Source organism: Mustela nigripes, chromosome X (genome assembly GCF_022355385.1).
Source record: "Mustela nigripes isolate SB6536 chromosome X, MUSNIG.SB6536, whole genome shotgun sequence".
In the NCBI taxonomy this organism is placed as follows: domain Eukaryota; kingdom Metazoa; phylum Chordata; class Mammalia; order Carnivora; family Mustelidae; genus Mustela; species Mustela nigripes.
In genome coordinates, this window is record NC_081575.1 from 122,257,852 (window position 1) to 122,285,703 (window position 27,852).

The 27,852-nt window shown below is 52.1% G+C and overlaps 1 protein-coding gene across 1 annotated transcript in view; it reads left to right on the plus strand.

Annotated features, from left to right (window-relative positions):
• Nucleotides 1-314: 314 nt before the first annotated feature.
• Nucleotides 315-27,852, plus strand: part of PRKX (protein kinase cAMP-dependent X-linked catalytic subunit) — a 79,201-nt gene continuing 51,663 nt past the window's right edge. The window contains exons 1-3 of the mRNA XM_059385310.1: nt 315-388; nt 3,835-4,127; nt 4,202-4,708. Coding sequence (XP_059241293.1) covers nt 315-388; nt 3,835-4,127; nt 4,202-4,708 — 874 coding nt within the window. The remainder of the gene's footprint in view (nt 389-3,834; nt 4,128-4,201; nt 4,709-27,852) is intronic.

Here is a 27,852-nt window from a genome sequence, read left to right on the forward strand (position 1 = left end):
ATGGTGAAGACGGCCTTTGCCTCCCTGGACAGGGCATTTTGAAGTCAGCTTCACCTGGTTTGAACACATGGGTTGGAGTCTTTATTGGGATCTTTTTTGGGAGGGGGTGGATGAGGGCATCTGTAAGATAAATGAGGTTGAAGCAGTTTGGAAAATGAGTTCCATTTGCATGAAAATAGGGCACTTGGGTGCCCACACAGGCCGATCCATCCGCACTGGGGTGGCTCGGCAGGGCTCACACTGGAGCGAGGCTTGGATTCCTGTGGCTACGCATATAATTGTAAAAGAAGTTTCATCACCTCTGATGACTCACGATGGGCCTGGCTGCCTCTGCGGAGGCCCAAGGGCCCAGCATTGTCACAGAACGTAACCCACAAAGTAGGTTACTGTGAGTTCCCACGCAGACCCCCCGCAGGGCTGACCTGCAGGACGAAATGAGAACCAAAAGCCTGCACAGCTAGAACAGTCAGTGCTGCCCCAACTTGGGATCCCTTCTTGCTGAGAAAACATTCATTGGCGATCGACCAGAACATCCAAGCCCCATTAACTGCCCTTGCAACAGCAGGTCTGAGAAACGGGAGCAGATATACCAACCATGGAAAGCCACTCTGTTCTATTCCTATGGCACAGGGGGCACCTGGTGGAGGCCCTTGTCTGCCTTAGGGGCAGAGCTAAGGAGCGGAGTCTAAAACCCTAATCCTGCCGAAATTTTCTGCCTGCCTCCAAAGACCAAATCCTAAGCAGACAGGTCTCTTGGCATCCATGATAAAAAAAGCAAACAAGCAAAAAACAACAACAAAAAACAACAACTCCCATCCGTGGCTGAGTCCAGATTCAATGCACGGCTGTACTGTTTTGTAGGATCGCTTTCCAGAAGCCCTGGGAAGGCCTCTTTTAACAAATACTGAAACCATCACATATGTATCCAAAGTATGGGTTTATCTGACTGAGTGGCAATACACAGATATACCGAACTCAAAATACACAGGGACGCGTGGGTCGGTTAAGCAATCTGCCTTCGGCTCAGGTCATGATCCCAAGGTCTTAGGATGGAGTCCCGCGTCTGCCTCCCTGCTCAGCGGGGAGACTGCTTCCTCGTTCCTCCTCTCCTCCCCATGCTTGTACTGTCTCTCATAAATAAATAAAATCTTAAAAAAATATATATGTGTATACTTTTCCATAATATAAGTTTATAATATATTTATAATTATAACCATACACTCTATAGAATATTAATATAATATATATAATACGCACATAATATAAGTTTATAAATATAAACTTAAAAATTGTAACGTCTGTAAACACAGCTGAATATGTTTTTTAGGATACATGCTTTACAATTTATAATGAAATGTATTGGAATATGCATTATAGAATGTTAGAATATACTCTATCATATACGTCTAATATATGCATACATTGTAAAGTCTGAAGGCAGCTGAACATGTCTTTTAGGATATGCAAGTTAGAATTTATTTATTTACTTATTAAAAGATTTTATTTACTTATTTGACAGAGATCACAAGTAGGCAGAGAGGCAGGCAGAGAAAGAGGAGGAAGCAGCCTCCCCGGTGAGCAGAAAACCCAATGCAGGCTCGATCCCAGGACCCTGGGATCATGACCTGAGCCAAAGGCAGAGGCGTTAACCCACTGGGCCACCCAGGTGCCCCTGCAAGTTAGAATTTATAATAAAACAAAATAAAATATATAATAGAATACATTAGAGTATATTATAGAATGCCACAATATATATAATATGTAGCATTTTATGTATCTCTATGTTGCAAAGTCTGTGAAGGCAGGTGCACATGTCTTTTAGAATATAGAGAATAAAATATATTAGAGTAGATATTCTAGGATACAGTAGAACATAATGTCTATGATATATAATGTAATTTGTATACATAGTAAAGCCTGAGAAGGGAACAGTATACTCTTTACCCAATATATATGTATCTATATATAATATATACTTCTATATATGTATCTATATACATGCATCTACATATAATATATATTTTTATATATGCATGTGTTTGTATTTACGTATGTATGTATTTACATGTTGTATGTACATATGTATTTGTGCATACAACACACACACACATGCATATATACAAACACATAAACATTTGTCCCAAATGAGGAATACATGCATATTCCAGCTTCCTTAACCGACCACAGCTTTCTTTCTCTGGAGCTCATGGACACCTGCACAGGTGAGGGGGCTGAGCTTCTGGTCCCCTCCGGGTGGACGCAGGGACTCTTCTTTCCGCATTCCCGAGCTCAGCACATCCTGCGTGCACCCCGAGGGAAGGCGGCTGCCTAAATGCAGTAATGACCCCACAGCACCTAACCTACCGGGGTTGCTCTGTGTCGTCTCCCGAGTCCTGGGCTGTGGTTTCTGAAGAATTTTTATGACCCCTCCACATGAAAGCCGCTTTGTACAGCAACATGTTGCAAAACCTGCCCAGGATATTTATAGGAAGATGTGGGTCTTTGGCCAGTCTCACGGGCAGGAGAGGAAGGAGTCACACCAACTCTGCAACCCAGAGTGCAATTCCGAAACTTGGTCTGGAATCCTTTTCTGCCCGGGTGCAGCTGGAAGGGAAAAGCATGTCCCTAACTGACCTAGCCTTGACCACCAACCCTAGTCACCCAGGAGCATCAATCACAGTAGCCAGGGACATGGGGACCTGCCCCGGAGGCCCGTCCTGGGTCCCCTGAATCGCTCAGCAGGGCCTGGTGGCCAGAGGGCCTCCTGGTTCCAACCCAGTGCGCGGGGCCTGCTCAGGGCATGCATTTTTTGAATTCCAGCTCAAGATTTGGCAACAAGCAAAGACAGCAGGCCTCATGCCCGGGGAAAATGCCACCCACAATGTGCAGATGAGGGTTGGGCCCAAGCTGACAGCCAGAGGCCGGCAAGGCACACCCAGAGACCGCATCTGATTTCCTGTGGCCCCCTCCCAGTTGGCCGAGCCTGGCAGACAGGGCCTGGTGTCCCTAAGAACGCCCCGTCCCCGACCCCAGGACAACCCCCTCCAAGGGCGGAATGATTGAGATGCCTCCAAACCAGGTGGGGGGCGGTATGGTCTCCTTCGGGGCAGCTCAAAGTGCGCGTCCTCGGGGCCGCAGCTGGGGACTGCCCTTTCTGGGCCGCGTTTGAACCGGATGCCCCGGGACAGAGTGGCCCGATGAAGGACAGGACGACCAGTTACATTCCAGTTTCAGAGACGCCCGTGTCGTTTACTGCGCTCAGTACATCCAAATGAGGCCCGGGACATACTTACACTGCGGGGGGGTGTTGGGGGGGGCGGGGGACTCTGTGTCCGTCTCAAATACAAACGCATTCGGGGCACCCTGCGTTTCTTTTCCAAAGTGGTGCCAGGTGTGTTTCAAACATCGACCCACCAAGCTGCGTGCGCTGCGTGGTTTTTTGGGGGGCGGGTACGAGGGGGACAAAGCGGTAGGGCTCGTCCTAGCTCTGAAACCTGGGTCTCCTTGTTTTTGTTTTAAAAGAAAGGTACTTTGGATATAATCATGGATTCTTAGGAATGTGCCCAGAAATGAGCGGGGACAGTGGGGAGCCCGGCGCCCTTACGCGCCAGCCCCCCCGCCCGCCAGCTCGCATTTTGCATCACCATGGTCCCCCCGAGAAACCGCGAAGCTGACACGGGCCGGGTTTTTATTCGCTAGACCCGGCAGCCGCCCTCGGGGACGCGCGGGCACCGAGCGGCCGCCCGCTCGAGCGCCCCAAGCGCCTTTCGCTCGGGTTCAGTTTGATTTTTTAACTTTACTTTTGTTGCAGCCACGCCCTCGCGGTCCCCCCAGCGCGGCCCGCCTCCCACCCTTCCGGGCTGGGGCGCGGCGAGCCGTCCGCGCGTCCCCCGGGGGAGCTCGGCTGGGGATCTCAGCCCCCGGGGACGCCTCCCGCGGCGCAGCGGGCGCGGCCACCTCTCGGATCCCGGACTGGGGCGCGGCGGGGGCGGAGCGCAGGGACCTGAACGGCCCTCCCGTGGGCGGGCCGAACCCGGGCGGGCTCCGGGGCGGGTTGGAGAGCGCGCGGCCCCGCCCAGGCCGCTTCCGCCCGGCCCCCGACCAGCGCGCACGCAGCGCCCGCGCGGGTGGCGGCCGGCGCGGGCCCCCAGGAATGAACAGGGAGTCGGGCGCCCGCGGCCGGGACCCCGCCTCGCCCCAGCCAGCCCGGGCCGCCGCGCCCCCAGCCTCGGCCGCGCCGCCGCCCCCGCCCCCGCCGCCGCCGCCCGGGCCCCCGGGCCCGCCCCCCGAGGCCGCGGGCTACTCCCACCAGCTGCTGCTGCTGCTGCTGCAGTGAGCGCCGCCCCGCGCCCCGCCATTGTCCCCGCCGCTCCGCCTGTCGCGCCGGGCCGCGGACCGGGAGGCGGGGGACGCGCATGGGTGGGCGCCGCTGATGCCGCCGCCGCCGCGCCGCCCTCCGAGGCTGCGACTCGGGAAGCCCGGACCTCCGCGCTCCCCGGCCCGGCCCCGCGCCGCGGACTGGAGCGCGCCCCCATGGAGGCGCCCGGGCTGGCCAAGGCGGCCAAGGGGGCCTCGACGGACTCCGAGCCTCAGGAGAGCCGCGGGGAGACCCCCGACGGGGCGCCCGCGCTCTGCCCCAGCCCCGAGGCGCCCTCGCCCGAGCCGCCAGCCTACCGCCTGCAGGACTTCGACACGCTGGCCACCGTGGGTGAGTAGCGCGCGCGGGGACCCAGCCCGCAGGGTCGCTTGGCGCCGCCCGGGACGATGGCGTCAGACAAAGGGCCGGTGTGCCGTCGCCGGGCCGCCTCCCTCAGCCGGCCCTGCCCGGTCCCGTCCGCTCGGGGTCTCCGCGAGGGCTGGCGGGGCGCCCTTGGACCCTCGGGCGCTCCCAGAGTTGGAGGGTGGCTCCCTACGAGCTCCCGCGGGCCTCCCCGAGTGTCCGTGCCCTGCCCCGCGCGCCAGGAGTGTCCGGACTTACAAGTCCTTTCCTCCTTCCCCAAACACCCTGGTATCTGTGCCACGCGACGTCACAAAACTTGCTAGGGGTCATCTCCTATGGGGGACCTCGCCCGCCCTCCCAGCCAGGGGCCCCTAGGGACACAGGCGGCGCCCAGAGGCAGCTATGGAACTCCGGCCAGCCTCCCTGTGCCCAGCGGCGGGATGCTCCGGCGCAGACTTGGGACCTTACCCGGGACTTGGCGGACGGAGGACAGGTGTCCTGGGGCGGAACGGGGGCGGGCGTGGGGTGGGCGTTGAGGACGGATTACCCGTGCCCCCCTCCCCGCGCCTGCTTTTTATCTTGTTGATCCCAAAGTTGGCATTCCGGGGCAGACGCTGATTTCCTTTTGTCCTGTGCGGGGAAAGGCGCTGGTAGATCCTGGGGCCGCCCTGACTGGGCTAGAAGATCCCCCCTCCGGGCTGGGGCTGGGTGCGAAGGGTGCGCACAGGCCGCTGTGGCTTCTTAGCCACTCTTTGTTGCTCCCGGGGCTTGGGAGATGGGTTTCTTGTAGGAGACCTGCATGGAGAAGGCGGCAAGCCACAGGTCACCAAGGGGCTGGGGGTGTTCAGGGGCTTTTCCGGGGTCCCCTGCCCGTCTTGTGAAAAGGAGGAAGCTGGCCAGGGCGTCAGGAAGCTAGGGCTCAAGGTCACGGCCTCAGAGTTTAATTAGAGACGGACAGGCACGGCCACACTGGGGGACGGGTCTCCAGGGAAGCTGATTCGGGAAGGAGGGGTTGGCGGGCACCTTCTCTGCCGTGTGCCTCTCTGCGTCTCTCGCTGTTTACCTCCTTCCGTCTGTCTGTCCGTCCCTCCCTCCCTCCCTGTGCCCCCGCCCCAGGGGGAAGCTGGCACTGATGGGAAAGCGGGCTGTGTTTTGCAGGGCTGCAGCGTAGGACAGAAACCCAGCCCGGGCGGTCACACCGGCCGTCGGTGGAAATAGAGACAACAATGGAAAGTTGGTGGAGCACGGACTCTCCGGGCCTCGGCACCCAGCGCCAACAATCGCATTTCGTCTGGGCACATGCGCGGGGCTTGTCAGTGATGCCAGGGCTGGAGGACAGGGTAGCCCGCAGCATGTGGGCAGGCTCGTGGGCTGTTGCCGCGACCTGTTCTGGTGCCGTCGGTCCCGTGGGGCCCTGGGAGCCCTACCTAGTGGGCACAGGGCAGCCAGCCAGTCTTCTTGTCCTTAAAAATAGAACGTGGCCGCCTCTGGGGACTGAGAGGGGTGTGCACGGGAGGGTGATTTCTTCCACAGGCCCTTGCCTCTTCGTGAAGAGGGCGCTTCTTCTCTGAAGATAACTTCTGTGGTTCCCCCCGGGTGTGATGGACACAGGATGGGGACGGCTCGGGGCAGCTGGGGATTCCTTCAGGTTTGGCCTCTGTGTCTCGCATACAGACCCACCAGCTGGAGGTCCCGTCCTGACGCGCGGTGGGTCCCACAGAGGGGCCAGGCTGAGCTCTGCCCGAGCCGCTACAACCTCGCCTCCTCGCTGTCCCCCTGTGCCCATCAGGCACCGCGGGTCCTGCGTGGTCCTGTGCCGTTTGTATGCACTTTTCCAGTTGAGGAACGCGTCCCACCGGGACGGGAACCCAGCCCCCACGCACAGCAAACCCACAACACAGCGACGCCCCAGACCTCTCTTTGCTTTCCTTCAGCGGCATCTTGGAACCTTCTATTCGGAAGGAGTCAGGAGGCTGCCGAGCTCTGTCCTCGCCGTACACATTTCGTCCGAGTGTTTTGCTCTTTTCCTGACCCACGTGTGGGTCCTGTGATTTCCATGCCTCACGCCTGCCTGCGAGGTGGGCCCGGACAGGCGGCTCCCCGAGGGGCAGAAATGCTGAGTCACACTCGCAGACACACGGTGTGGGTCTGTGGGTCTGTCCGTGTGGGTAGGATGCCCTGGGTTCTGTCCGAGTTCGTTGGGCACGCCCACCGAGGCTCTTAGACAGTTCCCGTATCCTCAGCTCTGGACCCAAAAGGATGAATGTCCCCTGCAGGTAGGTGGAGAGCAGGACGCTGGGACTATGGGCATTTCAGACCAGCTGATTGCCCAGAAATCTGGAGAGCCGGGAAGAAATCTCAGCTCGTGCTGCTGCGACATCTGGCGAGCAGGGAGGCAACCTTGGGGCGTGTCTGGGCCCCACCGTGATTTCCAAGCTTGAGAAACCGGAGTGGGAGCAGCCAGGCGGCCGCCCGGACGGGACGTGCGTGGCGTGCAAGCCCGGGTCTCCGCACTTCAGGTTCCCACGAGGACGCTTGCTTGATTCCCGTGGTGACAGACAACGTGCTATGAAAACAGAATCACAGGTTTGGAAATAATTATAGACTCCCGGGGCTTTCCGGAGTCCGAGCCCAGCGTCCGTCTCGTGCAGGCTTCATGAAGCTTCCCTCCGCGGGGACGTCGTTGGGGACCCGGCGTGAGGAGGAGGAGGTCGGCGTTGGTACCGTCGTGCTCAGAGGGCACAGATCGTGCGCCGTGCAAAAGTTTTATCTCGTACCTTTATCTGTCAGCTGACACCCCCCCAAATCGAGGACAGAAATGATGCGCTCGGCACAGCGTGGTGCGTTCTCCTCCCCTGTTACCGTTGGACATAACAGCCCTCGGCGGGTTGTGTTTCCTTAAGACGAAGGAGACCTTCCTTCATGAGGGTTTTCTAAAATTAGACAAACTGTTAGAAAAGAGTATCCCCAAGGGCAGAAGTCCTACACGTTGTTCCCCTTCATTTTTTTAAAAACAGGCATAAAATTCATAAATTTTAACATAAAGTGAACCCTTTTCCCAGGGAGCCATCCAGCTGCGTTTCGTACATTGAGAAAGTTGCACGACCAGCACGTCGGTCTGCTTCCAAGACGTTCTTGTCCCCAGACGAGACCCCCGTCCCCGTGAGCTGTCCCTCCTCAGCCCCCTTCCCCCGGCCCCCGGTGACCAGGAGTCTGTGCTCTGTCTCCATGGACTTTCTGGTTCTCCGTGCTTGATTCTGTTACCTCTTTTTTTCCCCCTTGTCTTCTCCAAGGGGGTGAGGGTCCAGTGGGAGGAGAACATGGCGAGATGCAGAGCCCAAATTTCCCCGCTCAAGTGGGAGAGAAAAATGCACCCATGAGACCAGATGAAGACAAACTGGGAATAAGAAATGGGCAGCGGGAGTGAGCCCATGATGAGCAAACACAGGCACACAACCTCCGCTGTCCTGGGGTGAATCAAGTCCCACCCCCATCCCAAATCCATGTCCTCCCCTCAGAACTGCAAGGGGACCCTTATTTAGAAGTAGGCTCTTTGCAGGTACAGTTAGTTAAGGACCGTGATGAAGTCCATTGTACTAGGGTGGTCTTAAATGCAATGACTGGGGTCCTTATAAGAAACATAGGAGGAGACACAGACGCAGAGGAGAAGCCATGTGAGGAGGGAGGAAGGGATGGAAGGGATGCGACCACTAGTCCAGGGACGCCTGGAGCTCCAGAACCTGGAAGAATGAGGAAGGACCCTCTCCTGGAGCCTCAGAAAGGAGCATGACCCTGTCCCACCTGTCAGTAGCCGCGCCCACCTTGATCTCAGTGGTCCTGCCCCACCTGGATCTCAGTGGTCCTACCCCATCTAGATCTCAGTGGTCCTACCCCATCTGGATCTCAGTGGTCCTACCCCATCTGGATCTCAGTGGTCCTACCCCATCTAGATCTCAGTGGTCCTGCCCCATCTGGATCTCAGTGGTCCTGTCCCACCTGGATCTCAGTGGTCCTACCCCATCTAGATCTCAGTGGTCCTGTCCCACCTGGATCTCAGTGGTCCTACCCCATCTAGATCTCAGTGGTCCTGTCCCTGCCTGGATCTCACACATCTGGTCTCCAGAACTAGGAGGGCATGAATTCTCATTGTTTTAAGCCACCACGTGGTGGCAGCCCCAAGACAATTAAAAAATGAGTACCCCTGCCAGAGAGGATCGCAGAGCTGACTTCTAGGCTGCTTTAGACCATGGTGCCTTAGGTCCGTGCACTGGTTTCCCCAGATCCTTGGAGGGGCACACCATCTAGCTCCAAGCTGGACGATGGCTTACATGGGTGACCTAATCCAAGCGATGGTGTTCAGAGAGCCACGTGTCCATCTCAGAAGACGGGGCATCCGTAACCCGCTGCTTGAGGAAGGTCATCCCCAAAACTAGATGCAACAGAGCCAGGGACTTGCTCACCGTCTGCCTCTGCTGCTCCCTTGTAGCCATCCTCTCCCTCCCCAGAGAGCAGTCAGGTGACTCCCACATGTACTGTCTACTTCATCTTTTTTTTTTTTTTTTTTTTAAGATTTTATTTATTTACTTGAGAGAGAGACAGTGAGAGAGAGCATGAATGAGGAGAAGGTCAGGGAGAGAAGCAGACTCCCCATGGAGCTGGGAGTCCGATGTGGGACTCGATCCCGGGACTCCAGGATTATGACCTGAGCCGAAGGCAGTCATCCAACCAACTGAGCCACCCAGGCGTCCCCTGTCTACTTCATCTTGTCACTCGTTTTAAGATCCGCGGCTTTCCCACATGGCCAGACACCAAGGGGCGCCATCTTGAATCACGTCTGACCTTGGGCTGCTGTGACAAAGTACCGTCCACCAGGTGGCTTATAACGACCCAACTTTAGCTTTCACAGCTCTGGAGGCCAGAAACTGAGGTCAGGATGCCAGAGTGTGGATGGTTTCTGGTGAGGGCTCCCCCTAGCTTGTAGATGGCCACCACCTTGCTGTGTGGAAGGGAGGCAGGGGATGCAAGCTTCCTGGCGTCTGCTGTAAGGGAAATAAGGTCATCATAAGGGACCCCATTCTCATCTGATCTTAATTACGCCTCGGAACCTGCTTGCAGATATAAATAGTGTTATATTGGGAGCTAGTGATTCATCATGGGAAACTGGGGGTTGGAGTTGGTGCACAAACATTTGGTTCATAATACTCTCTTTTACTCCTCGTTATGTGTTGTCCTGACTTCCTTCTCCTGAACTTCTACCTTTGGGGTACAGGTGGCTGCCCCAGCACCACACTTCCTTCATCTCATCCTGGAATTCCCAGGGGGAGGACACCCCACTCTCCATGTCTGTCTAGGACAACCCTCCTTGTCCCTGCTTGCATTACCCACATGGGTGGGGACATGGCTGATGGTCTCAGATCCCTTTCCTGGGTGAGTTCCTCTTCAGCTGGGGACACCCTGGGAGGGTGTCTTTGTCACTGGGAGAAATGGGCAGAGGCAGCACATGCTGCCTGGGTTCAGCAGTGAGGACACTTCTGACCACAGTGTTCTTTTCTGAGAGATTAACGTGTTACGATTTCTCTGAAAACCACTTTCAGTCTCTGGGAAGGACATCGTGGGGCTCTCTCTGTATTTCCCCCAAGGTTTTTTCAAGACCACAGTGTCACGACCTTCACCACCCTTTGGAGACTCATCTTTTCTTTTCTTTTTTTTTCTTGGGGACTCTGTATGTGCTGCTTCTTGCAGGGACGGGGAGGAAAGTACTGGGTAACCCAGGCTGATGATGTCGTGATGATAGACGGGGCCAGTCATCTCCCGTGATCTCACAAGGATGTCCACGAGGGGAGCTGGCCGCTGCCTCAGGGGGTTTCTGCCACCCTTCTCTGTTTGCACCATCTGGTAACTGTTGGTGGCCCAGCAGTCCCCTGCCCTGTGTCCTCCTCCTCTCCCATGGCGCCCATGTCTCTTGCCCTGCTTCAGTGAGGCAGCCGAGTGGGGACAGAGACTCTCTGGGGCTGTTTGCTGGCTCCATGTCTAGGGCAGGGATTGTCCCTTCTCCCGGGAGCATGTGGCTCATGGTGACATCATAGCACCCTGCTGCAGAGCTGTTGGGTTGTATTGTGGTGTTCAGCATGGCCTGTGTGCTGAGGGCAATGGCCCAGGAGCTGTTTATTTATTCCCTCTTACATAGGCCAGTTGGCATGTCCGTATTGGGCAGGGACCTTCTTGGAAAGCCTGAAAGTTCCCCATGTTGGGAAGTCCCTGGGTCCAGGCTCCTCAGGATGGTAGCTATCCCTGCTCACGCTGGACCCTGGATGGCGCAGGTCATAGGGAGCTCAACACAGGGGGCCCTGCTTGTTGAGTTTATGTTATCCTGAGAGCGGTGGGCAGTGACACCTGCATTTGGTGGTTTATTGGAAGTCCCCGTCTGAAGTGTGGGGGAGAACAGATCAGTGGCACCAGGATTGGAGAAGCAGTGTGCAGAGGAGGGGTAGGGGCACACTGCCCTGCATGGGAGGTCCTGCGGTCTGCCTTTTCCAGCATGAGAGGTTTGCTCAAATCCTGGAAGGTGAGGAGGCTTAGCCGTGGGGACACCCTGGGAAGACCATGGGCACAGAGGCTGGTTCTTCACCTTGAGCGGCAGCAGAATCCCCTGGAGCAGGTGGCTGGCCCCACGCAATAGATCTTCTGATACCCCAAGATGGAGGGCGCCTGAAACTCAGCATTTCTAACAAGTTTCAGTGGTGGTGCTGCTGCTGTTCTCTGCAGTGTGCTTTGGAGCTACAGGGCGACCTCAGAGCCCACCGGGCATGTTCTTGAAGCTCTCAGAGGGTTACTGTGGCCCATGTGGGACGGGACAAGCAGAGACGTGAAGGTGCAGAGCTTCTCTGTGGGACCTGTAGTGTGTGTCCTCACGTGGGTTTTCCTGGCTGCGTGTGCGAGGAGAAGGGTGTGGGTGGTGTCTCTTATAAGGACACTTACACATGGTCTGTAGGATGAAGGCCCCACCCTGATGACCTTGTTTCTCCTTTGTTACTTCTTGGAGGTTCATCTCTAAATACATTGCGATTTAGGCCTTCAAGGCATGAATTTTTGTTGGGGTTGGGGGTGGTTGGACACCAACATTCAGTCTGTAATAGTGACTTAGAGAAGAATCATGGGTAACTCCATGGTTTTTGGGTGAAATATATTTTGTGGGTGAAATAATTAGAAAACTGGCACTGCCATTGGGCCACATTGGGGGAGGGTTCTGGATGGAGCGTGTTGGGGAGAGAAGATCTCTGTATCATCACCATCACCTTTATCAGTGCCTCCCCCTTCCACCTGCTGACGTTCTACCTTCTCCACCATATTGATCATCTCAACCATCATCACCATCATCATGACCACTGTCACCATCACCATCAAACTCCTCATCATCACCACCTTCATTCATCACACCTTCCAGTCAGCACCTACCCACATCCTACCACTTTCTACCATCTTTCTCACCAGCACCATCATCATCATCATGGCCGTCATGACCACCATCACCATCGTCACCAGCCTCATCATCGTTGTCATTATCACCACGATCACCACCTTCCCTTCAACTCCTGTCCACATCCTACCACTTTTCTCCTATCTTCAGTATTATGTCTGCCATCATCGCCACTTCTGACACTCGTGAAACTTTTCTTTGAAATCCACAGAACACCAAATTGTTTTACAGTGAACATCTCAGGTGCATTTACCACATCTACAGTGTGGGTCATCCCTTCCATCTACTTCGTAAACACGTCCATCAGCCCCAAAAGAACACCCTCTACCCACTACTAAGCAGTCACTCCCTATTCCCCTTGCCCGTGGCTCCCACCAGTCTACTTTCTGTCTCTGTGGATTTGCCCATTCTGGACATTTCATAAGCATGGAATCATACAGTGTGGAGCCTTTTTTTAACTGGTTTCTTTCATTTCCAGTGGTATTTTTGAGTTTAGTCCGTACAGTTAGTATGGGTCAGTATAGTTCATTCTTTCTCGTGACTAATATTTCATGGAATGGATAAGAGTACATTTTGTTTCTCTTTTTGTGAGTTTGCTTAGAGAAACAAAGTACCAGAGATGGGACAGCTTCTACAATAGACATTTATTCTCTCTCTCCCAGTCCTGGAGGCTGGAAGTCAAGATCCAGGCGCGGCCAGGGCTGGTTCCTCCTGACGCCTCTCTACCTTGTGTGTAGACTCCGTCTTCTCCCTGTGTCCTTGCGTAGTCTTCCCTCTGTGCATGTCTAAGTCTTTTTTTTTTTTTTTTTTAATTTATTTGACAGAGAGAGATCACAAGTAGGCAGAGAGGCAGGCAGAGAGAGAGAGAGAGAGAGAGGAGGAAGCAGGCTCCCTGCTGAGCAGAGAGCCCGATGCGGGACTCGATCCCAGGACCCTGAGATCATGACCTGAGCCGAAGGCAGTGACTTAACCCACTGAGCCACCCAGGAGCTCTATGTCTTAATCTTCTCTTCTTATGAGGCACACCTGCGGGATCCGGCCACACACCTCAATGACCTCCTTTTACCTTAATCACTTTTAAAGGCCCTGTCTCCAAAGATAGACGCATTCTGAGGTCATGGAGATTGGGACATAAATAAAAATTTTCTGTGTGGGAGGGACAAAGTTCAGCCCATTCCACCTGTGAAACTTTGCATCAGAGATACTGTGTCCTCTTGGGGGTCCCATAATGGGATAGGGTAGTGTCACCCCAGGTGGATTTGGCTCATCAGCTTACAGGGCCGAAAGCAGGATCCATTCATAAGAGAAGGCTAGAAGACTCTGGTAGTAGAGTGAAGACCCTCTCTCTGCCCTTCTCGGCAGCACCTGTCCTTCGCATCGTGGCGTGCATCCACACCCACCCATCATCACTCGTTCTTTCTCTCCGGTCACTTATAACCGTCCCAGAAAGGTGTTGGGTCTTCCATTTAAGCGATGCCCCCCAGAACCCATCAACTCAAAAGGTTCTTTGTTCATTCAAGTAGCACCTTTCCCAGACCACTGCATGGCTGGTGGGCATTCTTTCTTCCTTGAAAAGGGAGAGCCCTTTCAGATGAGAGGTGTTGCTCATTCCCAAGGTTGGTGTGTGTAGGTCCTGCTGCCTGAATGCCCCATGTTCTGGTGGCTTTCCTGGGGCGCTGTGTGAATCTCCTTCATGCTCCATTGAGAATGGCAACCCTCCAGCCCATCTGCTGTGATGTCTGTGTGACTGGGTGTATGCAACCGGGTCCCTCTGTGTGTTGGGAAGTCACCTTGGGTGACCACTCTGGATGGTCAGGTGGCCTCACCAACTTTCTAATTCTTTCTTTTTTTTTTTTTTATATACAAATTTTTTAATGTTAATGATACCATGTGGAATTCACCATTCTAACCAATTTTGAGTGTACACCTCAGTGGCATTAAACAAGTCACACTTTTGTGTGACCATCACACATGGAATGGATAAGACTACATTGTGTTTATCTTCTTATGAGTTTGCTTAGAGAAACAAAGTACCAGAGATGGGACGGCTTCCACAATAGACATTTATTCTCTCTCTCCCAGTCCTGGAGGCTGGAAGTCCTAGACTTGCCGGCCTCCAACACTTCTCCATCCGCCCAAACTGAAACCCCGCACCCATGTAGAAGTTACTTCTGGAGAGACTGGTGCCCTTGAAGCTTTTTTTCTGGGTCTGTAGCTCATCCCTGTTTCATGACCTGCCTTTTTTATTCTTTTGCTCCTGGGGGCTGCTCCCCCCATTCTTGCTGAGGAGGAGGGGTCTGGGCAGTCGAGAACCAACCCAGTGCATGGGGTTGGTGCTCAGCTTCTTGGATTGGGTGATTGGGACAGAAACCCTGCCTCGTGGCCTCTTTGGCTCTGATCTCGGTGTTCCCTAAATGGAGCATGGTTTCATGATGCCTGCAGACCTGGCTCTCCATCCCACCATGTGCCCCACACAGTCCTTGAGGTGGCGTCCATGAAGGGCTCAGACCCTCTGTGGTGGAGGTGGTCCTTGTCCACGTACCTGGTCAGGTTTGTGTTGTGTTTTATTCCATCGTTTGATGAGGAGTGTGGACCTTCAGCCTGGAGCACCTGTGTCTCCTGTCCTCTGTGCATTAACCAGGAAGTAAGCACGGCTCACTAAAGCAGGCATCACGATTGCGGTCATCATCATCATCATCATCATCATCGTGATGACCATCCATTCCCAAGCATAGTGGAGGTTCATCATTTCAGGCATGGGTGCTGGTGACATTTGCCTGGATTTGGAGCTTCTTCCGTTCAGTGCACCTGCAGTCTCTGGCCAGGCTTGTCCTGAGGCTGCTGAGAGCCATCACCCTCTACCCACCCCTGCACAGGACACTGCTGTGTGATAGCTCTGGGGTTAGGGAATTGGGACACAGGGCAGGGTCCCAGGGGCAGCCCCACTGCAAGGTCCTCTTCCCTTGTTCTCCTTCTGTAATCTCGCTCATGGACCTTCTCCCCGTATTGCTCTTCTGCAGCTGCTCCCAACAAATGACCCCATGCCTAGTGGCTTGAAACACCACATATTTTTTCAGTCTCACAGCTCTGCAGGTTAGGGTGGTGGGTGTTAGTGGGTTCATATCAAGGGACAGCGGGGCTGTGTTCCCTTCCAGAAACTCTGGGGGAGAGTCCATTTTCCTGCTTCTTATAGCTTCTAGATGCTGTAGTCCTTCTTTGGCTTATGATGCCTTCATCCATCTGCTCAGACCAGCTGAGTTGGGTCAGATCTTCTCACGATGCTGTGTCTCTGTCTCTGGTCTTTCTCCCCTTCCTCTCTCATAACACTTGGAAGGACTCACCCGCATCACTGAGGATGTCTCCCTATTTTAGGTCAACTAGTTAGCATCTGTAAGGAACACCTGGAAACTCAGTTCTCCCTTAAACTCTCGTAGGCACAGGATCTGGGGATTAGGATGTTGATGCCTTTTTCAGGGCAGGGGGTGTTATTCTGTTTACCTCCTGTCATGTGCTCGCCTTAGAAATGGCTTCTAAGAGTGGGCTTCAGAGAGTGGGGTTGGGTGGAGTGGAGTTGGGTGGAGTGGGTTGGGTGGAGGCCACTGTGCCCTGTCCATCTGCGCTGACTTCCGCCAACGGACAAACCACATTAACAGTAAAATGCTTCCATTAGGAGGAGAGATGCTGGCTCTGATTAGCTATGCGTGTGGCTCTAAGTTGTGTGTATGTGTGAGAGAGAGAGAGACAGAGACAAAGACAGAGACAGAGAGAGGTGGGAAGACAATGGATTCATTGGGTTAACCCACCAGTTTACACCTGTCCCCTCCTGTACCTGACTGGACCCTGACAAGGACTCATTGCGCCCCTCCCCTGGGACTCGTCCCCTTCGCTGGGCACGCCCAACCCGTTCTCATGTGACAAAGAGCCCCGGCGATGGGATGGCCCAAAGCTGGGATGAGACAGCCTTACCTTCCAGAAGCTTGTGCCCGGCCCCAGATGCATGGTCAGATGAGGGGCTCTGAACCAGGCACCAAGTTTGGTAAAGTTGGCCAGTTCTTTGTTCTGAGTGAGCTCATGCGAGGATAATAAAACCAACACAATGAGAGCTTCTAGGCAGCTAATTCCAGGAGGTTCCCCTTGCTTCTTGCGGGTAGGGGTCTCCAGTTGTACGCTGGGCGGGGTGGACCGGGATGGTATGTTAGTGTTCTTTGGACGACATCTGAATGACACACAACGTGATAGTACATTGATACCAGTGCACTTGAAGTTGTTCAGTGATCTGTCCATGGATGGATCCTGAGTGTCCAAGGCTCGCCCCAGCAGAGCGTCCTGTGTCAAGGATGGAAGTGCGTGTGTGTTCCATGGCTCGCTCTTGCTCCCCGTGCTCCCCAAGGAGGCCAAGTGGAGATATTTCAGGGTGGGAGCCTGCTACAGCCCTCAGCATCCCAGGTCCCCATGTAGGAGTTTTCTGTAGGATGCATCGGGGTAGTCCTTCCAGTCCCTTAGCTCAGCTCAGGAGTCCACTGGACCCCATCAACATCTGTTTACACCTTCCCAACCTGCTCGGTGCAGACAGCCTGCCCAGGCTATGGCCTGGGCGCCCTGGGACTCTGCCTAAGTGGACAGTTCCACGTTTGAAGGACTCATGCACCTTGGGCGTGGTGTGTTTCGTATTGACCTTCGTTCATCCCTTTCCCCACTTGGAAATCCCTACTGGTTTCTCCAGGAGGTCACCGAAGAAGACTACTGTCCCACAGACTCCCTGCGGAAATGCACGCGGTCCCACCAGGCAGGCACACCCAGCATCACGAGAGCCCGTGTCCTGGGCAGGCACAAGAGACCCTGTGTTGAGGTGGTTGGTTTGCAGTTTGCTCCGATGAAGCAGCTCTTGGAGGAGGTTCCCCGGGCAGCCTCCAGGGAGTTCTTCTGAAGTGGTTGACAATTAATTTGGTGGATGATTTCATCCCGCTGGATCATTATCCTGGGAGCCACTCTACAGAACAAAGGGCCGGGGCAGATGTGGGGCTGGGTGTGTCTGGGTAACAGCCAGGGCTCCGGAGAAAGAAGGTCTTTGTCATGCCCGGGGGGGTGGGGGGGGGGGGGGGGGGGGGGGGGGCCCGGGGATCTGAGCTGGGAGGGTAGCCAGAAGCGGGCAGGCTGTGCGGGGCGGGAGTGCTCACGTTGGAGGCGTGTCCCTGGGCGGTCCCCGTTGACCCTACGGAGCCAGCCGGGACGTTTGGGGACAACTCCCGAGGAGGAAATCGTTCTGCAGAGATGGCACAATCCAGGAAGGGCATGGAGCAGCCAGTCTGCCCAGATTGTCCTCTTCTCCGGGGCTGGATCCCACGGTCTTTCCACCTTCAGAAAAAAGCAACGCGTGTAGGAAAATGAGATCAGGAATGACTCCCTACGTCCTGGACGCTCGGGCGTCGTTCTTGTCGGGTGATTGGACTTAGGAAGAGTTTTCTTTGCTCCGTTTGTGCACAATTCCGTATTTTATTTTGGTGACAGATACCGGAGGGTCCATTGTGTGGATCTTTTCCAAGAACTAGAGTTTCCTCTCTTTGATTTTTTTTTTTTTTTCCTTCTTCTTCTTCTGTCGATTTCCTGTTCTTCATTGCACGGATTTCTTCTTTGGTGTTTGGTCTTTCTTCTGCTTCCGGATGTGCTCGCCCTTTCCCTGACTTTTCTTTCTACGGTGTCGGAAAAACACAGGTTGGCAGCCAAGGGATACAGAAGCTTGTCCCCGGAACGCGCCGCATTTCAGGACAGCGGCTCTGAGATCCGGGGGCTTGTGTTTCTTGGAAAAGAAAATCTGGGGGCGCCTCGGGGGGCTCCGTCGGCGAAGCGACTGCCTTCGGCTCAGGTCGTGATCCCAGGGTCATGGGATCATGTTCTGCTTCAGGCTTCCATTGTTCCTCTGGAATGTTCCAGAAACAATGCCACACACTGCAGTTGGGGTCCCAGGCTCCTTAATTTATTTTTTCTGGCATTGATCTTCAAGTCCCAAAGGGGTGGTGTGTAGTTGTTCGAAACGGGTCTGACTTTCACTGCCCTGCCATGATGGGGTTCGCATGGGAATGTGCCTTAGGTCAAAATCGTGGTCTGTGGCTCCTGCCCCTGCCGGGCGAGAGTCAGGCCCGGGATGTAGCAGACGGACCCTTCCCTCGGTTTCTTGGTTCACGATGGGATCCCAACGTGCTTGCCGTCTACCTGGCTCACCTGCCTCTTGAGAAGGTGAAGATGGATTGATTGTTACCCTAATGTAGGGACTCGGCTGGGGAATAGTTTCCGGTGTCTGTCTTGGACCCTCAGGCCCCTTCCCTCCTGAAGCCTCCTGGGGGATGATGTGGGAGCCCCGTAGTCATTGGGGAAGCAGGATTGAGCTATGGGAACTGGATATCCCTGGAGATGGGGAAGGAAGGTTGGAGGGAGATGGTTGGGGGCAAGCAGAGTCTCATCATGTTGTCCAGGAGTGCCTTTGATCCTAGAGGCTGTGGCTTGAAGTGGGAACCCTTAGCAGCAGTGAATGGAAGACTTTCTACATCTGGCTGTGATTTCTCCAAGAACATGTTCTTTGGTCAAGACTTTCAGGATGCCCGGATTTCGTATACGGCATGTCTTCCCTGCATTTGCAGTTCATTGAACACCTCTTGAGTGAACTCGTTGGTTGCATGATGGCTCGCTACTATGAGCTCATCACCAAGACCAAAGTGGTTCTCCAGGTGGGGTGTGGAGAGCCTTCTGGTGACTCCATGAGTCCAGGGTCCTTTCATGGTACCATGAAGATATTTTTCATCTTTTTCTCTCTTTCTCTCTCTCTTGCCTGGGCGTGTGGCTGTTTCCGGAGGCTCCCCGACCTTGGGACGGTATCACCTGTGACCATCAGAAGACTATCATCCTTGCTGCTCTTGTGTTTTAGACATTTCTGCTTTGCTTGCTGATATGGTTACTATCTCCAGAGAGCGACACCCACAAGCAAGCAGACATGGGTTACAGTCCCCGATCTGTTTCTGAAGGTCTTTGCCAAAGAATCTTGAGATCGGGGAGCTTGAAAACTCTTGTTTTAAACCAGTGCCCCAGTCTAAGGGGTTCTTGACGGACCACCAACAGGGACTGACTGATGCGGAATCTTATGTCCAGAGAGCCTTCAGGGAATGAAACGCCTCACTGTGCCCCAATTATGTGGCTTGAATTCTCGTTTTTCATCTTGCGCCACCGAAGGGAACGGGTCGCTTGGTTCAGAATCGAATGCTACCAATTGCATTGCTTCTTAGGAACTCTGGGTGTCCCCATCGTGATGTAGGTTTGGGTTATCTTTGCAAAGGCATCATTTAGGCTGTTCTGAAAGTGATAATTAGCATGTCCCCTGGGCAAGGAACTGCAGAGTTTATTTGGGGGACATTAAAAGATAGGGTGTAGTTCACATTTCCAAGAAGCTTACTAATACTGATAACTGAGAAAAGGTCATTGTGTTCAGGGTTGTAATCAAGGTGCCAAGAAGGAACTGGGATCTGATAGCAGATGTTCAGGGCTGAGTAGGGTTTCGGGTAAACACAAGTGGCGAGGAAGCACACAGCTTGTGAGGCGCTCCAGGACCAAGTTCTCCTAATGCTTTTGCTCTCCGCACCCCCAGCCTCCCTCACACATGGAAACTTTCTGAGTCACTCTTCCTGGTGTCCGTCTTCTTCTTCAGTGGGAAGAGACCGCAAACCCGGTGTTTATCAGGAGGTTACCCTGTGTGAGGCATCGAGATAAGTAAAGACATGTGATCCGAGGAAACGCAGATAATTCAGGGCACCTAAGAGAAGACTGATGAAAACAAAAAGAGGAACACAGGAGACCTTTTTAGAGTCCTGTTTTCAGGGAAGTTGGAGAAGATACTGTTCCCATCAGCGAAAATAGGATGTAACAGCGAAAGAGAAACCATTGTGAATGGGATTGCGGAAAGTTTAAATAATTAAAACAGTAAATTCCCCCAGATCAAAGGGTGTCTTGGTCCTGATTGCTTCATGTCTACTCACCATGGAGGTGTTGGCTGCCAGAGGCACAGCTCTGATCTACACCTTTCTCTTGAGTGAGCATGGGGGGCATGTCTCTGAAGCAGTATCTGTTGGGAGTCCACGTCTCCCCAAAACCAGGAAGCCCATTGTTGTACATTCCTGGGGCTGTTCTGACAAATCCCTGCAAACCTGGTGGCTTACAAGAACAGACATTTATGCGCCCCCAGCTCTGGAGACCAGAGTCTGAGATCCAGGTGGGGAGGGCCATGTTCCTCCTCAGGTCTGCAGGGAGGGTCCTTCCTGCCTCTTCCAGCTTCTGGGGCTCCAGGCACTTCTGGGCTGGTGGCCACGTGTTTCCATCTCTGCCTCCATCTTCATGTGGCTTCTTCTCTGTATCTGTGTCCCTGCTCTTCTGTGTCTTACCCTTATCATTGGATTTAGGGCCATCCTAAAGCAGAATGACCTCTTCTGGAAATCTTCAACTTCATTCCATCTGCAAAGACCCTGTTTCCAAATAACACCACATTCGCATGTACTAGGGGTCAGGACATGGACCTGCCTCTCTGGGTGGACACAATTCAGCCCACGACACCCTTCATCCTTGACATGTCCACAGGATGGTGCCATGTGGAATTGTGGACCTTCTTCCCCCAAACCAAACCACTCAGCAGATCCCTGAACACCTGCCAAGGCTTCTGGTAGATGACCGCAGCTTCTCATGCTGACACCATCCCCTGGAGTCTTGTCCACCCTCCCTCTGCTGCCCACCACCCCCCTCCACCGCCGCCATCTTGGCTCTGCATCTCCCCGTCACCCCTGCTCTTCACCCTTGGCTCTAGCCTCTGTCCTGATTGGTATCACAGCCCCCACACTGCCCTGGCTCTTCCTCTCAGTGGCTTCTATCATGACAAGGACATCTTTAAAACAAAACAAAAGCACACAGAACCCAAAGCCACCCCCACAAGCACTTCCTGTCATTGGGTGATTTCCTGCTGCCCTTGGCATGAAGAGCTCACTCAAGGGGTTTCACAGTCCCTCCCTTCTCTTGCTGTGCTCTCTAGTGCTCCTCCGAAATTCCAGTGCTCTGTGTAGCTCCCGCCTCCTTCCCTTTACTTCTTCCCAGTGACCCTCCAACGTAGTCTTCAGTCTGCTCCACTCTCCAGTTTCCATTCGAAACTTCCTCAAAAGGAAAAGTCTTGGGTGCCCGGGGGGCTTAGTTGGATAACCCTCTGCCTTCAGCTCACAGCGTGATCCCAGGGTCCTGGGATTGAGCCCAGCATCATGCTCTCTGCTCAGTGGGGAGTTTGCTCTCCCTCTACCCTTCCCTGAGCTCATGGTCTCTCTCAGACACATTCTCTCTCAAATAAATAAAATCCTTAAAAAAAAAAAAAGTCTTTTCTGACCCTTACATTAATATAAGGTCCATTTGTTTCTTCCTCTACACACCTGTCGTATGGAGTCATCAAACCTGAGCAAGCTCATTAAACCCAAATGAGCTCATCAGTGTTGTCACAGCTATTACAATTGATGGTTACTGTCCATCTTTCTGGCCTGATTGTAACTAACCCCAGTGAACGTGGAAACCAGACTTAAGTTGCTCCTTGCTGCTTTGCAGTCGTGTTGAACACCTGGCACACAGTCAGACCAATGGTGGGGGAAAATGCCGGACCTTATTGTGTTGACTGGATCTTTGTTCAGAAAGCGAGGTTATACCCTTGGGATGAATATTTTCACCCCAGGGACTGCCTAACTCATTTGTGGTCAACAGTGGAGTTTTCTAAATATTTCTAACCTGGTAGTTAACCCTTGATAACAGGAACTGAGCGTGAGCCCAATGGTAGAACTTTAAAGCTGTCTAATATGGCAGCCGTTAGCCCCATGGAACACGGTAAGAGTATTGTCTCATTAACCAGTCAGTATTTCAGATCCTCAGGAGCCCCCTTCAGTGCGTGCCTACTGGCAGCAGACAGCAGGATGGAGAAGCTTCCTGCCCCGTGGCAAGTTCTACTGGGCAGTGGGTCTTAATGGGGGACAATTCTACCCCTACTGGACACTTTGCCGTGTCTCAGCTGCAGTTTGGGGGGCTGAGATGTGGGCATCAAATGGAGGAAGCTGCCTTAGTGAGAGAGATTCTGTCTGATTTGTCTGTCCGTCCATCCATCCCCTCCTCCATTAGTCTATCGGTCGTCCATCCATTCATCCATCCATCTGTATATCTGTCCATCCATCCATCCATCCAATTATCCATTATTGATCCAGTTATCCATCCGACCATCATCCATCTGTCCATCCATTCATCCATCTGTCTGTCCATCCATCCGTCCTTCCACCATTGATTCATTTATCCATCTGTCCATCTTCCATCTGTCCATCCATCCGTCTGTCCATCCGTCCATCTATCTGTCTGTCCATCCATTCATCCATCCATCCATTTATCCATCATTGATCCTTTTATCCATCTGTCCATCATCCATCCACCCATCTGTCCACCCATCTGTCCATCCATTATCTGTCTATCCTCTATCATCTATCAGTCCTCTATCTGGCTGTGTAATTATCCTCTAGCAATCACTTGGCAGTGGTTTTCAACGAGTGGTGTTTCTGCTCCTCCGTGGACACCTGACAAGGTCAGGGGACAATTTTGTTTGATACAGCTGGGTGTAGGGTTGCTCCAGGCATATGGTGGGTGGAGACCAGAGATGCTGACGCCCCGCCCGGAGAGTCATGCAGTCCCAAATGTCCACAGTGCTGAGGTTGAGAAACCCTGATCTAAAGGGCTGTAGTACATTTTGGAGCATTTCAGGGGTGACTATGACATTCCATCCCATCCTGGAACCAGCGTTGGGCTGCATCTAGGGCTGCCTAGCTTTTAAATTGGGAACGTGTGAAGACCCACCTTTGTTCTTCTTGGTGAAGATTCACCCAAGTGACATTCAGAGCTCAAAGCTGCAGATACCGTGCTTATAGGAACACCACAGCCGAGCCAGGAATTCCAGGCATTTCCCTTGTGGGACATTTCCTCTTTTTGGGGGCGGGTGGAAACTTCCTCTGTGTGTGTGTGTGTGTGTGTGTGTTTCCTTCCTGATTATCCGTTCTGTATCTCTGATAGGGGAGAGGATAATTTAGTAAATAACTTGTAGAATTGTGCTTTCAAAATGGCTGTTCTATTTTTATCTTTTGAAATAGGACAGTGTGAAATCGAATGTCAGTTGACTCAGCAAAATTCTGAGGGAGTTACTCGTTTAAAAAAAAAACAAAAAAAAAAACCACAAAGCTGTCTAAATTCACACAACCCACCTCCCACCCAGAGTTGAGATGAATTAGTCCAGTCTTTTCACCTGATATTTGAAATAAATCTAAGTTTAAAAAAAAAAAAAAAAAGAATCTTCATGAGATTATCCAAAACCTCTTCTGTAAATTTTGCTTATTGAGGTACAATTCACAGGCCATATGTTTCACCCTTTCAAAGTGTCCAGTTCTGTGTTTTAAGTTCAGTCACAGAATTAGCACACATTTTTTTTCAAGGACCTTGTCCCCCAAAAACAGAAGTCTGATTATAGTTGTGTACAGCAGAATTTTATTTTTATTTATTTTTTAAAGATTTTATTTATTTACTTGACAGAATGAGCGAGCGAGAGAGAGAGAGCACAAGCAGGCAGAGCAGCAGAGGGAGAGGGAGAAGCAGACTCCCTACTGATCAGGGAGCCCAATGTGGGGCTTGATCCCAAGACCCTGAGATCATGACCAGAGCCGAAGGCAGATTCTTTTTTTTTTTTTTTTTAAGATTTTTTTTAAAGATTTATTTATTTATTTGACAGAGATCACAAGTAGGCAGAGAGGCAGGCAGAGAGAGATGGGGAGGTAGGCTGAGCAGAGAGCTCGATGTGGGGCTTGATCCCAAGACTCTGAGAGCATGACCTGAGGTGAAGGCAGTTGCTTAACCCATTGAGCCACCCTGGTGCCCCCAACAAGAATTTTAAAAAGTGGGTTTTTGAAGGAAGATTGCATGTGTTAGATGCTATTTCATATATTATAGCTTATAACCTTTTCTGAGATTACCAGGAGGGGGAAATACCCCCTTCAAAAAAAAGTCAAAACAAAAACAAAACAGGAGAGTTTTGCAGTGATAAATTCATGCATTGTGTTATAGTAGTGAACTCTTAACACCGTGGGTTTGAACTGGGAGGGGTCACTTATATATGATTTTTATTTTATTCTAATTTTTTTAACAATAAATGCAGTACAGTACTGTAAATGTATTTCCCGTAGCATTTTATTAATCACATTTTCTTTTCTGTAGTTCACTTTATTGTAAAAGTACAGTAAATAATGCATAGAACATGCACGTTGTGTGGGAGTCAGCTGTCCTGAGGTAGGCTTCTGGTCAACCATGGGCTATCAGTAGTTGCGTTTTACGGCAGTCAGAAGTTGCATGCATTGTTTGGCTGCATAGGGGTCGGCATAGCTAATCCTCGTGTTCCTGAAGGGTCAGCTGTCTGGGTCACTCATGGAGTCCGAGAGCCTTCCTGCTGGGTACCAGTCTTGCTAAATTCCTTCAGACCACATCAAGCACCTGCTCAATGAATGTGTCATTTTCCCACCAAGTCATGTACTGTTAGTGCATCTTGGGCCACGGCAGGGGAGGAGAACAGGGGTGTCCCATCCTCAGACAGTCTTTGGATCTGAAGCACGGTCCAGACCCTTCAGTAGCTTCTTGGGGGGTGCCACCCGGGAAGGGTTGTGGTCAGTACTGCTCGCTGTAGACTCCCTCTGTCACCCTCTGTACCTTAATGTACCACACCAAGTTGAAGGAGAAGGAAGGAACGTGTTCCCTGGAAATGCAGGGCAGGGCACAGTGGCTGGCCAAGCAATGGGCAGGGAGGTGAGGGGTGCTCTGTTCACTCCTGGAGACACCGCCTTTGAAGCGTGCTTCTCTGCAGTATGCGTAGGGAAAGCATGCACCCCAACATTTCCTTCCCACGTCTCTGCAGCCCTGCTGGGAAGCTGTCCTGTAGATTTCCCATCCGCCGTTGGCCTGTTGACCACCCCCCCCATTTCAGCGGCGCAGGGTCTCCTGCACCCTCCTTCCCTCCCGTGGAAGGTGCCTGCCCTGTTTCCTTAGCATCTGGGATGCCCGTTGGATAGTGCACGGAGCGTCCTGATTGAGGGGACACTGCATATTATGTAACTATGCAGGATGCGGGTGATGGTGAGACCTACATGGGTCTTTAACTCAGACATGGCTGTGCCGTCCCTCCCGCGTGTCAGGAGCGACTCTCACTTCCCTTCCTAGCAGTCGCAGCTGGTGTGTTTAAGTGCCGTCGTCCGCGTGTTACTGTTCTACTCACGCATGGCGTGCTGGGTGTAGGCTCTTCCAGGATGGGGGGCGGACACGGGCTCGGTCTTGTGCTGGTTTCTTGTTTTTTTCTCTCTGTGCTTGAAGCTCTTGCGTAGTTTTGAGTGTCCCAACCTTGTGTGGCCTATTATTATGTGAAGCAGGAAGTTAAGTGTTAATGCCAAGTGGGTTTTGGTGAAGTTTTCTTTTCTGTTTGGGGAATATGCTTAAAAAGTGAATTAGTATCTGTCTGTCTGTTTATAAGCTGGTGTCATTCTGTCCATCTGTCCGTTCACCCATCTCTTACCTATCTCATTGTTGTTCTCCCTCATCTATCAATGTATGTATCAACCACCTGTTAATTTGTCTATATCTCTCTTTATCGACTAGCTGTCTAATCTTTTTGTCTCTGCGTCCATCCACCCCATCCATCCATTATTGATCTCCTCTCTCTTACTTATATCAACTGTCTGTCAATCATCTGCCTGTGATCTGTGTGTCTGTCTGTGCTGATCTAGGAGCTTCTATTATCTTCTCCTCCATGCTTCTGTCCATCCATTATCTGTCTCATATATCTTTTCAATCACTCAATGTCTCCGTCCATCCATCCACCCACCCACCCATGTATTCGTCTGTCTGTCCATCCATCCATCTGTCCATCCATCCATCCACCACCATCCATCCATCCATCCATCCATCCATCCATCTAACTATCCATCTAACTATCCATCATCCATCCAACCATCCATCCATCCAACCATCCATCCATCCATCCATCCAACCATTCATCCATCCATCCATCCATCCATCCATCCATGTGTCCATCCATCCATCCATCCATCCACCCTTTATCTGTCACAGGACTGTGCATCTCTCCATCTTTAACGCCTTCTGTGACTCTTCTTACCCTGGGATCAGGGAACACAGTTTCTCTGTAACCCAGTCAGAGTCCATTCCATGGCACAGAATAAAGCCCTATAGTCATAGCCAGATTAAATAAATAAATGAAGTGGCATTTAATTTTGACTGTGCCTTTGCGGAGGAGGAAGGAGTCCTGAATACAGGCACATTCAAATCAAACCCAGTATCCATGTCTGTCTTTGTGTTTACTTTTTCTTCTTTCTTTCTTTCTTTTTTTTTTTTTTTTTTTAAGCAGGCACCACACCCAGCATGGAGCCCAGTGTAGGGCTTGAACTCATGACCCTGAGATCACGACCTGAGCTGAAATCAGGAGTCAGACGCTTAACCGACTCAACCACCCAGGCACCTCTGTCTTTGTCTTTGTTTAAATAGAAATGCCTTTGTAATTATTTGTGTACATGTGAATACTTTTATGTGATTGCAGCTGGTGGTGGTTCACTCTGACCTGTCCGGGCTGGCTGCCAGGGGCTCTTTCGTTGGGATCAATTGCTACCTTTTCCTTATTCTCCTCTTGTTCTTTTCCACAGTGTGTAAACAGCGAGGTCGTGGGTTAGGTATTTTAACTCCTGTGCTCAGTTTGAATGCTCTTTTGGACCTGTGCTGTGTTGTGGTTCTTGTGTGTCTGTTTGATTATGAGCTCCTTGGGAACTGAGAGCATGTCCCGCTTGTAGTTAGTTTTATGTTTATAGTGGAAGAACTCATGGGGCGCCCATCTGTGGGGGAACTCTGCTTGAAGGGAGGCCAGCAAGACGCATGGTTCTGTCTCTGGGAGTGTTAGGGGGGACAGAATTTCATTTCATTCTCATTTCTTCATTTCTGCAGTTACCAGCAGTCAGGCTCAGAGCCACAGGCTAGGATGGACTCATCAATTAGTGGCACTTGCTTAAAAACTTACAGGGACAGCGGGAAGAACATCACGAGGAGTCTTTTATAGGAAACTACAGGAAATGCTTCTTTTCACTGCTGTCAAAAAACAGTGAAATCATTGAACTAAATTTAGCAGTAGACTAAATGTGTGGTGGGAAAAAAAAAAAAAAAAAAAAAGTAACCTAAAAGGAACTATCCAGGAGGGAAAGATTCTTAGCAGCTGGCTCGGGATGTTGTCCCTCCTAATTTTTTTTTTGTTTGTTTCTTTGTTTTTATGGTAGCAAAGGAAGGTCCACTCAGATAAGAGAGAAGGCGGCAGGTGACCTGCTCCAGTCACTGGACTTCCAGCTAATCAGACTGAACAGATGTTCTTGGAGCAAGAGACTTTATGGATTCCTTTTGCAAAATATCTGTAGTCAGATCCTGCATCTGTGGCCTTAGGTGATAGGGTTACTTTCTTTCCTTTTTTTTTTTTTTTTAAGATTCAATTTATTTATTTTTAGATAGTGTGCATGAGTGAGGAGAAGGGCAG